Source organism: Trichogramma pretiosum, unplaced genomic scaffold, assembly GCF_000599845.2.
Source record: "Trichogramma pretiosum strain Unisexual culture from Peru unplaced genomic scaffold, Tpre_2.0 scaffold119, whole genome shotgun sequence".
NCBI classification, from domain to species: domain Eukaryota; kingdom Metazoa; phylum Arthropoda; class Insecta; order Hymenoptera; family Trichogrammatidae; genus Trichogramma; species Trichogramma pretiosum.
This window is the reverse complement of record NW_019640845.1, coordinates 108,379-122,416: the sequence shown is the minus strand read 5'-3', so window position 1 is coordinate 122,416 and position 14,038 is coordinate 108,379. Positions and strand designations below refer to the sequence as shown.

The window sequence follows — 14,038 nt, the reverse complement described above, 5'->3', positions numbered from 1 at the left end:
CATATAAAAGCCGAGGCAAAAAAGCGAGTTCAACCCTGCGCCACGAGTTCCATCCCGTCTGCATGATGCAGTACATATAGCATGGGCAACGGTGGTACAGCGGCGTAACGAGCGAAAAGCGAAGAATGGGAACTGAGAGAAAGCGAGTCGCCGTCGTGTATAATAATACGAGTTCCGCACAATACCGCCGAATCACCCCTAAGACGCTCGTATAATACAAGTTTGTAAGTATGAGTCGCATTTCTTTGAAATCGTCGAACCTGTGTGCGTGATTGTGGTGCCATATACATACACACATGTTTACCTGTCTTGGCTTATTACACACAGGTACATCTACTACATTTCTACTGACACTACCACTGCTTTACTTGTACTTGTACATTACCACCAATGCACACGTACAGCGAACATCCTGAGGACTAGTAAAATTTAAAAGGCCCGTGTATGGGCAACCGAATTTTTGCCTTTCTAATAACAGCAAGAGGAAGAAAGAGTGAGAGAAACAGAGAGAGAAAGATAGATAGAAAGCCACATAAGCCCAGAATGCCTTAATTTCAGCAACTGGTTCTCTCTACCTCATACATATACGACGAAATATCGTCGTTGAGGTATTTATACGCGGCGGCGCGATTAAGCTCGTGTATTTTCTGTATACCTATATACGAGCCGATGCTCCAGAGTGTGCGTCAGTGCGATTGTGTGTGTGCGCGCTATAGCCGCTGCTGCAAAAATCGCAATGTTTTACCTATAATAAGAGGAGAAAAAAAACGTGTCTCGGCATTGTAGACGGATCGAAAATCGAAGATCTTTAAAACATAGACGAGGCTGTCGAAATTAGCTCGATTTTTGAGCATATATTCGAGCTATTCAGCGTGGAATATCGGATTTCAGTCTTCCTATAAGAGAATATATAATAATAAGTTTTTTCGTTATACATCCGGCAGCCGCGCGCGCGAGGCAGTCTTCTTAAGACGCGTCCATCACCTTATTTCTATGTTTACTCTCGAAGCAGCGATAGTTGCGTAGAGCTGCGAGAACGAGTAACTATAATTTTTTGTCGTTTGGGTAACTTTTGAAGCCAGCGTTATAATGAATATTTAATTGCTTTCACAGCGATGCTCCGCTTGTTCATTTGACATAAACGCGAACGATTAAAATCTTATATCTATCGCGAGCATCGACTCCGACTTTATATAGGTGTGCGCGCAATAGCGCAATTTCGAAAGCCAAATAGATTCATTAGACCGTAGTTGCCAGGTCTCTTCTCCTTTTTTTTGTGTTTCGAGTCGAGTTGCGCAAATCGCTGTGTAATACGCGCCCATACTCTTACACGCTGTAAGCCCACGAACTCGAAGCGAGATAAGCTGAAACTCGCTCTAACGGTACATCTAAAAATTTTTCTTTTTTTATTCTTCCTCCTCTCTGAGAATTCGGAGTCACTTTCCGTGGGACATTTAATAAATAGAATAGAAAGAGAGAGAGAGAGAGAGACATTCGCTTTCGCGCGCACCCAAACATATGTACGCTGCACATAGACAAGCTCGAGGAAAGGACGTTAATCAAGTACGCAATGTCGATGAGCCGAGCTTCACCCGATCTATACATACAAATTTATATTACCTGATGAACCTCGTTACTGCACATCTATCATGCATTGCGCTTGTATGCGTAAAGGTGTATCGAAATCTCCCTCGATTCACCAAAAACATTCGTCGAGATTGTGTGTAAATACGATATGCGCGCGGCGATGGATGTAGATGTGTTGTATATATCCATGGATTCTCGCGCGCGCGCCAACGTTTCGCGCCAGAAAAGAACCTGGAGTAGCGTCGAGCGAGCAAGACAGAGAGAGAAAGAGAGAGAGAGAGGCAGAGACCATCGCGTTGGCCCCCTCGTACACACACATTTCTACCTACCTATACGCTTACGCACTGCTGATCGGATGACGGCTAGGTTGGCTATGCGTATACTCGGACCTCACGTATAGCTTCCGCAGGCTTTGCGTCGAGTTTATATGCGATTCGTACGATTCATCCATGAAAAAAAGACTCGTTCTTGACAGATTTTTTGTTTATAATCGCGGGACCATCGGTTGCGCGCTCGATGAAATCACGTAGCGTTTTTAGTCCGATACATATGACTTTATACTCGCGAATGATCTCGTTTGTTCGCCAATTCGTGAAGAAAAACTCCAGTCTTATTCACGTGATTATTTTACCATCTAGTACTCCACTTTTTGAAGATTTTGTTAATCGTGTCACACATTTTTGACCCAATTAATTTTTGTTATTTATTCAATTTATTATTTGATGTCTCGTCAGGTCGCTGTTACATCATGTTTGCTTCGATATCGAGGCGAAAAAGAAGAAAAAAAGAGTCGAGTCGCGAGTCTGAGCTGCGCGGGGTTGGCCGCAAAATTGCCCGTACCTTCCGCTTCCTAATTTGAAACTTCCTCGAGTACGGTAGTGCGCGCGTGCCCGCGTTGGCTTGGATACGCCATTAATGGATTTCCTCAAAAGGTGTACGAAGACAAGAAAGGCATATTACATGACTTTTGGAACGCGTGTCCGACTCGAGCATGATGTACAACAATGACGATAATGTCCTGTTGTCCATCCCACATACAAGTTGGTCGAAAATAAACATATTTTCCATGTGTATTAACCGCGAGCCACGCGTTGCTCACCTTCGGGAGCTAAAAAACGAGGAAAAAAATGGCCAGCTGCGTGAGCATCGAACGCGGCAGCTCGCGTCATTATCATCATATCAATGCTTTTTCGTGTGCCGTTCGCGCCTATATTATATTGGGTCGCGAGGAATGCGCGCGTAAAAGTGTATGAGGTGTTCGCTTCTCGGGAGATTACATAAAATAAAAGAGTTTCTGCTCTTCCCGCCCGTTCCCGCATCGGATCACCTATATCTATCGCGTACACGATTATATTGCCATTGTACATACGAAATTCATAGATAAAAGGAAGGTACATGTTATATCTGTGATACAGCTCTAGCTGGAGAACGTATAACGCGATTATCATTAAACCAACTTACGCTCGTGCCGAAACTTTCGATTCCGAAACGCGGCTCTGGGAGAAAAATTTTTGGAAACGAGCTGCGCGACCGATCGCCTGCTTATCTCACACTATCGCCCGGGCGAGCCACGTAATTTACCTATATACAAGCATAAGCGCAGCGAGTGCGAGAGAGAGAAGAGGAAGCATTTTAGGCGCGAACATTACCCGCGCGCGCAACGCATGATATACACAACAGCAACGCGGCAGCAATGTTGCTACATGCTATGCGAGCTACACAGCAGTCGAAGACCGCATTGTATATATAGGTATACATATGCAGAGGCATGTGTATAGGTCAGGATACACGAAGTGCGCACGCGGCGATCCACCACCACCACCACCACCAGCAGAGCTGGGAGCATGAGAATTGAGAGAGCACCGCAGAGTTCCCGGGCGCGCCAAAGCTTGGCGCTCAAACTTTCTCTAAACATGATATGGAATCGCCGAAACGCGCGCGAGAATTTATCTACGCGTATATCTTTGTATGCTAACGCCTAACACAACAGGAATACACGAGTCACAAAGGCCACGCGATGTTTCCCTACGTAGATTATATATCTAATGCTCCAAAATAGTCGTGGAGAGAAAAGAAAAATTCGCGCCAACTCCATATTAGTATTCTCATATATAGCAAGACGGACCATCATGGTAAAATAGCTGTATCACTACTGGGACAGAAAATAATGCCAAACTAGGCAGCTTATGTACACCGAGATCAAAAATAGCCGAGAAGCCCTTTTTCGCGCGCGTTTTGCTAGCTAGACCTCGAGAGCTCCGAAAAGCCGCGCAAACGAACGATAATAAACAATTGGTGATAAGAGTCGCCCGCTCTCCGAGTCGCTTGCGCTTAGCAATATGCCTACGCAACAGCATACAAGCACGAAATGTACATAGGAATCGGGCTTTGGAGCAAAGCGATGAATATCTCGATGATTTTAGCGCGCTCATAGGCAACAACGGCAGCTGCTCTCTGCCTCGCTGACTTGTGCCGCGTCGATGTGTGCGAGTGTACGACCGGTGGCTCAGGCATTTTTACCTGTTCGCGTCTATCTACCTATACGAGGATGAGTCGCAATGACGATTCAGAAAATCGAGTTCCGACATTTGCTCCGTAATAAGGAAAAACTTGACCAAACCCTAGAGCAATGTGTACACTAATTTATCTATACGTGTGCCGCCACGCGACCGATGCTATTGACAAACAAAGGTAAAGTCTATGAAGTCCATGCGTGGTTATAACACCCCCGATATTTATTACATTCGCAGCTCGACTTCATCCATTGGACAGACTCGAACTTGCACCTTGACTTTTGTTGCCATGGTGTGCGCTGATCCGCGTGCGTACGGAGGAAACGAGCGTATGATGAAGCAGATGAGGTATGGGGGGCATGACCGAAACTAGAGCGCGCGAGTTTTCCGCGGGCTTTTTTCGATCACATGCCACGCCAACACAAACATACCGCGTGTACAAGGCTCAAAGTGTGAGTACAGTGTAGTAGGGGTCAACGTCATGTTAAGGTATGCGGCAATCGCAACAATAATGTATAGGTAGACTAGCAATATACGTAGGCAGCTAAACCTTTCTTCGCTGCAATTACATTTTGAGTTGCTGAAGGATCATCGTGAACATGCTGCCGATATAACAGTACATAAGTTATTGATGCTGTGCCATGCAGCTTTGGGCCTTGCCGGGCATCGGAGTTTATAACAAAGCTACGGGCACACAAAGATCGAGCCATATTTCTCCCTAAACGACGCGAACAATGATCGATTCATCCCTCCCTTCAGGTATGCCCAGCGCAATGCACACCTATGAAGTGAACAAGTACTTTGCCAGCCCCGTATGGGTGAAACACGTATATGCCAGCAAAGGGGAGTCTCCGACAAAAAGAGCTCCAATATGTTATATATAGGTATGCGTTTATGTATGAGTGCGCGTACTTTTCCCCTACTGTCATTTAGCATACGTATAAGTATATTCAGAAATTGATGAAAAAAAACGCGCGAGTTTCGGTGTAAGTGTGCGCGCGTGTGTGTGCACGTACAAGCCCCCCCTTTCCTTTCCTCTCTCATCGCCACCGCCACCACCTCCTCCGGCTCTCTCTCAACTTTGCCGCTATGTGGCTGTGCTCCGAGTGCTGTGCGCGCGAGAAATCGAGCCTGTGTTGGTATAAGAGATACGACGACACACACGGACGAGGCGAAGGCGCGTAATTTACGCGCGCGCGCGCGCCTAGATTTCCCGCCCGGAATACCGTGTATATAATACACACACGCAGCAACTACGCGAAGAACGTCGTCGTCGTAGTCGGCGCGCGTCTATACACAAATGTCAGTGTATGCGTTCTATGCGTGTTATGTATACACACATACTGTTTCAGCCAAAGCAGCAGCTGGGGCCCGATCGCGCAGCTCGGCAACGCGCGGGATCTCTTGCTATATATATTCAGAGTTAATTTGTGTGCGTGCGTTCGTGTGCCTGTATTCTCGAACGGGCTACGTGTGCAATTCATGAATCGTGAAATTCTCTTGTAGGTGAATTTGGCATTAGACATTTCGGAATTTGTGACGCAAATTTTTTTCTGACCTTTTTGTCTCATTAAGATGAATGCCTAAGGCAACATTGCAAAGAGTCCAATGACAATTAAAGCTTTTTAGACCTTGAAATTATCTCTCAAGATTGAGCAAAAGCGGATTGACAAGGAAATTGTGTATATTGGAGCAAATAAGTCAGCGAGCTGAAAAGCTGAATCGGCAATCGCGTACCTTTCTGTTGACCGTCAATGGTTCAAAAGTGCAACAGGTACATAAAAGCGTTATTCGCGATCATTGCAATCGAGCGCATGTCATTGTCCTCGCATTGTAAAGCGGTATTTCGACATGACATTTCGCGTATGACACAGAAATCGCCGAGTAAACAAATATATATTTTCATGTACACAAGCCGCCCACCCACGGAAAATTTTGGATTTTCCAAGCGACTCGCGATTCTCTAGTCGTGGAGTGTATATTATGTGCCATGACATTGTAATCTAGGCTTGCTTGGCTCTGCCTAGAGCCAAAAGCAACTCCGATAATATATACATACACCAACACAAACGCCGAGTTTCGCGGGCAAAGCCGGGAAGTTGTACCGCGCTAAATCAGCTGTGAGACCAGCTGTGTGTATGTATGCTATATCGAGGCGCCCCATCAACACATACCACTACTGCCTGTAGGATATAGGTGTATGCACACACATAGTACACAGGCCAATGGTCTCGTCGCGTGCGCGCGCGAGACCTGTGAAGAGAGATAGACGGCTTTAAGCGTTTTAATATGTATGTGTATGTATATGTATATGAGAGATCGCGCACACATGCGAAGCTTTTTTCCTTCTCTCTCTTTTCAATAGTATTAAATATAGGTAAGTTGGGGCCTGGGGAGCAGTGCGCGGGTAATATATATACACACACTCGAAAACTTTTTTCTCTCTCTTCCTCTCTTTGTCGCTCTAGTATAAATGCCACTATAGCTGTGTGAGTAATTAAGGAGAATTCTCTTCTCTCTCTCTCTTTTACCCGCGCGTTCGGCCGTCTTTCATGCGTTGAACCCGTGGATAGTAGTTATAAACTACTCGCGGTGCTTGCATCTCCTTCAGTCTGTTCCAGACATCCGACCTATCAACATCGCATTGAAAATATATTACATATAGCACTATATATATTTATAGCTTGCTCATCATTAGTTTATTAATAATCAAGATTTTTAGTGAATCCATAAAGTAGTGCAGATATTACATATCAGTGCCAAGAAGAGACACAGGCATCATTTGCAAAAGTTTGTGTAATTCAATTTTCCATTTTTTTGGGCCTGTTGCTTGATTAGACTTATTGTCACAGTGCTTCGCTTGAGTTTTAATCGCGCCAAAAACTCGCGGAAAAAATTGATAACACTACGTCATCGTTAGCGTGTACTATTTTCTCCATCAAGTTTGGGAAAAGCTTTTCAATCAAAATAATAAAACAAGGTAGGAAGTGATTAGTTGAACGTATTGTGTAACCGCTTCGCCGCTTGTTGAATTTGAAGGATTTCAACCAAAAAACCAGCACCAAAGCGAAGTGAAGACATCAAAGTTCGTGAATTTCGGCACCTATCCACGGCGGAATCGAAGCTAAGTCCATTACCATACGTGAGCGCTTACGAACGTTATCGCACTCGTTGGCATTATCGCATACAGTTCAGAGCGACGACGACGTATCGCTCGATATCATAAACTCTCCCAAAAGAGAAAGAGACGGTAAAATACTTGCGTCGCTACTACTCTCAAGGCATATACTCGTTCGGCACGCATACACGTACATAAATACGCGCCAGTTCTGTGTTGTCGCTCGGCCGCTGCTTGCTGTGCGCGACAAGAATAGTGCGGGAAAATACAGAGGGCGCCTCGCTGTTGGGGTAGACAATTGTCACGCTAGTTTTTCGCGCGCTTCTCCAACTCCCGCCCTTTGGCCGTGCAACGAACGCTCGGCGCTGCCACAATATACGGTCCCACCGCTCTGCGCGGCGGCGAGAGAGACCAGTCATCGCACTCACTCGACAATCGTACTTGGGAGTGCGCGGCCACCAAGACCCTCGCTCATCAGTCTTTGCTCACACTTCGTCGACGTTGCGTTAAACATTATTAGTTCAAGCAACAAATTCTGTGCTTCTAAATGTGTTGAATTTTCTACAACGAGTTCGTCGAATACAAGAAGATTATCCAACCAGTGATCAATTTTCTTTTTATTTTCTACGCTTCGAGAGGCCCGTGCAATAGTGGAATGCGAATTGATCGAAGAATTTGCTGCTGCTGCTGTTTGTGCTGATATTCGTTGCAACCCCTCTCGGCGCGCCACATCACACCGCACATACGCTATATGAAGTCGTAGCTCGCCTCTCGATCTTCAGCTTGAAAGTGGAGTGTTTTTTTTTCTAGTAAAGAAAACTAGGAAGAAAGTTGAAAAAAGCTCCAACTTGAGCTCTTAACTGTTTGGATATTGCATCGAATCAAGGATAAATCATCATGTCTTCGCGCACAGCACCCAAAACACGGTAAGTTATCAAAAGTCTTCAATGCGCAAGAGCGCGCGCGGGAAAATGATGACCATTTTTAGCATCGCTCTTACGTTTTATTCGGTATATTAATCTCGCGATGATTATCGAGCCATACGGATATGTGCATTAATAATTTCGCTCGATTTTGCAATGGTTTTTATGCTCATTTTATGACGATCTGCTTGGTTGCAGTACGTATTACGGCAAGAAAAGTTAGGTTGGACTTGACTGCGTGGCGTCCGCTTATTTTTGACTATTGTTGCGTCGTGCACAGGAATTTTTACAAAACTTTTTTATTTTTGCGTTCTTCGATTGTTTATTGCTTTGACGAAAGAAAATCGCATTGATCCGGAGTGATTGAAAGACGTTGCATCGATATGAATGGAGTGCACAGTGAAGCATACTCTTTTGGTTACTGGGTTGTGTATACAACCCATATTTTTTTGTTAAATTTGAAAAAATTGCTCCAAACTTTGGGATAGGATGTAAAAGATTGTTGTAAATCATCATTCAAAATTTCAGAAAAATCCCTTGAATTATTAAAAAGTTACTTAAATTAACGTTAATCAATAAATATTTCCTTACTATATGTACTCTAAAGCATCATATTATTTAAATTTCAATGAGTGGCATTGTTACTTCTTTTAACAATTATAAGTATTATATTAACTAAAAATTAATGTTTAAGTTACTACCCAAACTTCACTATTATTTTTTGCCAAGGCTCTATCTAGGCTTTTATCAAACTTATGCATTTATTTTAATTATTGTTGATAAAAAATAACTCGTTTCAAATAATACACTAATATAGAGCAACATATTTAATCATTTCTTGTAAATCAATAAGAATACACAAATGAATTTTAATAATTCAATAGACATTGGTGTTGAACCCAATTAAATGAATAGATTACTGTAAGAAAAATTAAGACACTATTGCAATTACTCCTAGAATTATATTTTGATCTTAATCATGTTAATTAATATTTAATAGAAATATTTTGTTTGTTGTTTTTGCAGTCTTACCAAAAAAACACACAACAATACTTGGCCTACTGCAAACAAAGGTTCAAAAAAAAGGAGAGCTGAAGCATCAGAAGATGACAATTTACCTCCAACCAAAAGAAGTTTATCCTGTGTAGAAGTTGCAGAAACATCCCCTGAAGTTTGTATTGCTGCTAGTCCAGCCAGTGTACCACGCACTCCATGTGAATCACCTAAGAAAGGTTATTACTCTGAAACATCTACCTGGTCTGATTTGAGGATACCTACATGCTTCTTAACACCTTCAACTACACATCACGATAAGAAATCAGGTCCACCATTGCCATCTTTACCTTGGGCTGATGGTTCTGATGTTTGGTCAATCATGTGTGTGAATGATCAAAAGTCAACTGCTCAAAGAGATCCTAACTTGATGGAAAGACATCCAACATTACAGCCTAGAATGAGGTCAATTTTGTTAGATTGGGTTATCGAGGTCTGTGAAGTCTACAAACTACACAGAGAAACTTTTTACCTAGCCATGGATTATTATGATAGATTCATGTCCACCCACTACGATGTACAAAAAGCTCAACTTCAACTTGTTGGAATTACATGCTTATTTATTGCTGCTAAAGTAATTGACTGCATTTTGATTTATAATCAATCCTTACTTTACTTTTATTATAATTTCATTTTTCTTATAGGTTGAAGAAATTTATCCACCCAAGATAAGTGAATTTGCATATGTCACAGATGGTGCTTGCAACGAAGAAGAAATTCTGAAACAAGAACTCATTATCCTGAAAGGTTTAGGATGGACTTTAAATACAATTACTCCTTGCACTTGGCTTAATATCTTCTTGCAAGTCCAGTCTGGAGACTGGTCTAAACCAAACACATTCATATACCCACAATATGGTGGAACAGTTTACACTAGAGCATCACAGCTATTGGATTTAGCAAGCCTTGACGAAGGTAGTTTGAGGTTCTTATACAGTCATATGGCAGCTGCTGCTCTATATCACATCCAGGTAAATATCATTTTTCCTTTTTACTTCCTTATATTTTAAAGTCAGTTGATATTCAGCATATTAAAATAGTTGAGACAATTTTCGGAAATTTAAATATAATGCATAGTCGTTCTTTATTACATAATTTTTAAATATAAAACTACAATTGTTTCGATAAATGCGCATATATTTAGCAAAGGAACCTATTTAATCTTCGGTACAGAATAATTTTTATGATTTAAACGTTTTTCCTTGCCGTATGATGTTAACATTTTTGGTCAAATAAAAACTCAAAATCGACTAAAATGGCGGATTTTTCGGTGAAATCGAACCTCTAATCGCGGTTCTAATTTGATTATCCAACTACAAGCTACAACACTGCGCGTTCAGCATTGCCACGGTCCGCCCGCACAATTGGCGCCAAAATTGCGTAGTGTGGGTCTGTATGTGAGTCAGCCGCGCGCGCGCCTTGGCGTCTGACCGCAGCCAAACGTATTCCACTGAAATCTCCCGCGCTCTCGAGTCGTGCTCAGCGCTTTTTCGCGCTCTAATTTTTTTGTTGATCACGCTTCTTTTTCTTGCAAATTTTTTCTAATATCGATTAAATCGTCTGTTTTTTCGAGGGAACATTTCTTAATTTCAGCTATACTTCATTTTATTCATTGTTATTGCGGCGTGGAAAAATGCTAATGTCAGTAACCATGAATCATCTTACCTGTTTTACTCGCGGGCAATTACGAAATCGAGCGGTATACAAAATTATTCGAGTAATGAATTTTCGGTTGATGTGCTCGTGCAGTATTTCGGCAAGCGATATTTGTGCACCATCGTCAGTTTGTGTAAGCGACTGTAAATAAACGATAATTCGAAGATCATTGACGAATGAAAGACTTTCTTTATACTTGAAGACCTTCAGATTTAAAATTAATTTAATTTCAACATTACTATATGTTATTTATTGTAGATTAATTGGACAAATTATTCTTTCCAGGGCCGAGAAGCTGCATTAAGAGTATCAAAGTTGAGTTGGGAGCAACTCGAGCCTTGTGCTCGTTGGATCGAACCTTTTTACATATTCTTGTCAACAGAAGAAAGGCCTCAAGAACTGCTGCGTGCCAATATTCCGAGAATCGAAATCAAAAATAGATCCTTTTTGAAAGCGACACTCCCAAATGTTGTGTTGGACGAGACCCATCGAATCCAAACACACGTTACCGACTTGGAGATGCTGGAAATAGCCCAAAGCTTACAACTCGATGCGATCACTACCCTCGACTCGAGTCCCGAAAAGACTTGTCTACTCACGCCACCCAGTAGCAGTCATAAATCATCGGCCACGCCGCCTCACAGAATTCCATCTAGCGAAGCTTACACGTGATCGCTCGCGCCTCACGTTGCCATTCCAGCGTCTAACGCAATGCTTTTACGAAAAGTATTTTTTTAAAGCTAAGTTGAATAGTTGATACGAAAATAACTTTTCGAGAGGATTGACGAATGAATCATTTTTTTCCATATGAATTGGTGTGGAAACAAATGTATCATGACACAGAGAAATACGTGATCAGTCATTGATTTTAGCTTTTAAAGAGTCAATATTATGCAATTTTAATCATCAATATTATAATTATGATTTGATTATGGCATGTTTTATGCTGCCTATTATATAAAACGGAGTGTTTTCGATGTAACGACAAAAGCTCGATCGATTTTTGATGATCAATTCTCTCCAAGGATTATTTTGACTAGAATTAGTACTCTTAGGATAAATTCGATAATCAAGTTATTTACTAACTTTCATACAGTGACCAATAACGCCAATGCCGCGCGTCAGGATTGCTTTAAAGTGCAGTCAAAGTTATTCATCTTTCAAAAACTAGAGATGAATAACACTTGATATTAATTAAAGTTTCGTTCAAGACCATTAAATGCCTTGGATGAAACTTTATCCCAGAGATTTACTATTCCAAATTTTGTGCTACCAGAGTTTTCGCGATAGAGATATAATATTGATATTGAAATTTATATGTAAAATATGCATAGCTTTATTTCTGATACATTATTTGGAATAGCATATCATTATTAATCGTTAAAATTCAAGCCAACTTGATGTATCTAGTTTTGCAAGTAGCTGCAGGTGCCAAGTCTTGAACTGATTAAAGTGTATGTGATAGTCCTTCAAGGATGTGTGCTGGATGAAGCATATCTGTACATAGATTTTGAACTGAATGCGCAACTGTAAACAGAATTATACTTTTGCTGCATGAAATTTTTCAATTACTTGTCTCATGAATTTTGAAAATATTTACCAACCATACCAAAGGACAAACTACAATTTTGCAATTTTCACTATCATGAAAAATGTCAATTGCTTCAATTTTAGTTCAGTCTTACTTGAAAATTGCAATTTATGAATTGCATACTCATCTAGTAATGATTGATATTTTACCATTTTCATTATAGTTTTTATCTATATTATATCGATCTAAACAAAATCATGAATTGAGTAAGTGAACAGTAATAATTTACAACTGTATATATAAATGAACTTATAAATATTGTAATTATCCACGCCAAAAGGATATTACTAAATTTTTGAATTGATTATTAATAATATAGCATAATAGAGATGAATTAATGAAATATAACTAAACTCTAAAAAATTAAAAATGTTTCTATTTGAGAGCTAAGTCAGGAAAAAAAATAGATTCAATAGGATAAATTTCTAATGAAACGCAAATAATTCCTGCTGTACATACTTGATATAAATATAAAATTAACCTGTTATATGTAATATTAAAAAGAGTCGCGTTACGAACTTCTGTGAAGTAAAAAGTCCTAATAAAAAAAATTAAAAATTAAAAAATATAAAAAATATAAATCAATAAATATGCGATGTAAATTCGCATATTACTGTGATTAGACGAGCTACAGACTCCCAAAAGCAAGTGCCTTATTTGTCATGGAACACATATTTTTGAGGGGTCTCCAATATAAATATTAGTCTCCACAGGCTGAAATATATTGAAAAAGTATGCAAAGAATATTAATGAAAATTTTATAATGAATCTTGAAAATTCATTTTTCTCTAATAATACAAATAAGTGCCTTTTTACCTGTGCTTGAGCACAGGTTCTTTTATCAAATGGATGTAGATGCAAACACATCTTTGTACAATAGTATTTTAAAATAAATATAGATTATTATGTAGTAACGCTAGGCGATGCGTTATATTTTTTATGTAAATAGTTAAATTATACGAAAATTGTTGAAGAAAAATAGTGTAAGTTATCAAATTGTTTATTTGTGAGTGTCGCGATTCGTGACTTTTAAGAAAGTCCATATTGCTTACCTAAAAAGATTTTGACCAAGTAAATAAACTAAAATTCATGTATGATTATGTTTTCTTCGAATTTGTACTAACAAAAAATATTGAAATAAAGAAATTACATGAACAATAAGGAAAGCTAACATTTTTTCAAGCAATCTTCTCTCAAACAAATCTTGACTAGATTTGCCTTTGCAGCTTTCTAAGATTGTGATAAGACGTCGTAAGGTTAGCAGGTGAGTGAACGGAAAAATTAAAAATTCGTCACATTTTTTTGAGTTATACAACGATTATAATAAAGATAAGTATTTTAAACAACAGCTATACTATCGCGAGTTAAATCATGGGATCGCACGCTACATCTGAGTCAAGTTTAAATAAATAATCCAAACATATATCATCCTATTTAATTCTCACAATACACTATGAACGTAAAATTATTATAAATTTTCTCGCAACGAGGAAGTTGAAATTAAGTGACCATTTTTTAAACTGATACCGTTTAAAATGCAAAAATTATATTACCACAGTAAATTGAAAAATCCAATGAAATCTTGACAGCCGGTAAG

The 14,038-nt window shown here is 40.1% G+C and overlaps 1 protein-coding gene across 1 annotated transcript; it reads left to right on the top strand.

The window, feature by feature from the left end:
- The first annotated feature begins 6,629 nt into the window (after positions 1–6,629).
- On the top strand, positions 6,630–13,602 carry LOC106657493 (G1/S-specific cyclin-E1). The gene is made up of 4 exons (XM_014379040.2): positions 6,630–8,144; positions 9,168–9,768; positions 9,839–10,165; positions 11,136–13,602. Exons 1-4 carry the CDS (start codon positions 8,116–8,118, stop codon positions 11,520–11,522), a joined length of 1,344 nt encoding a protein of 447 aa, XP_014234526.1. The 5' UTR covers positions 6,630–8,115; the 3' UTR covers positions 11,523–13,602.
- Positions 13,603–14,038: the final 436 nt, after the last annotated feature.

What these genes read in the sequence shown, in the direction of transcription:
- LOC106657493 (XM_014379040.2), top strand. Translation starts at nt 8,116, where the DNA reads ATGTCTTCGCGCACAGCACCCAAAACACG. An exon ending in GCTTATTTATTGCTGCTAAA is followed by an intron (nt 9,769 to 9,838) that starts GTAATTGACTGC and finishes TTTTTCTTATAG; the next exon opens with GTTGAAGAAATTTATCCACC. An exon ending in CTGCTCTATATCACATCCAG is followed by an intron (nt 10,166 to 11,135) that starts GTAAATATCATT and finishes TATTCTTTCCAG; the next exon opens with GGCCGAGAAGCTGCATTAAG.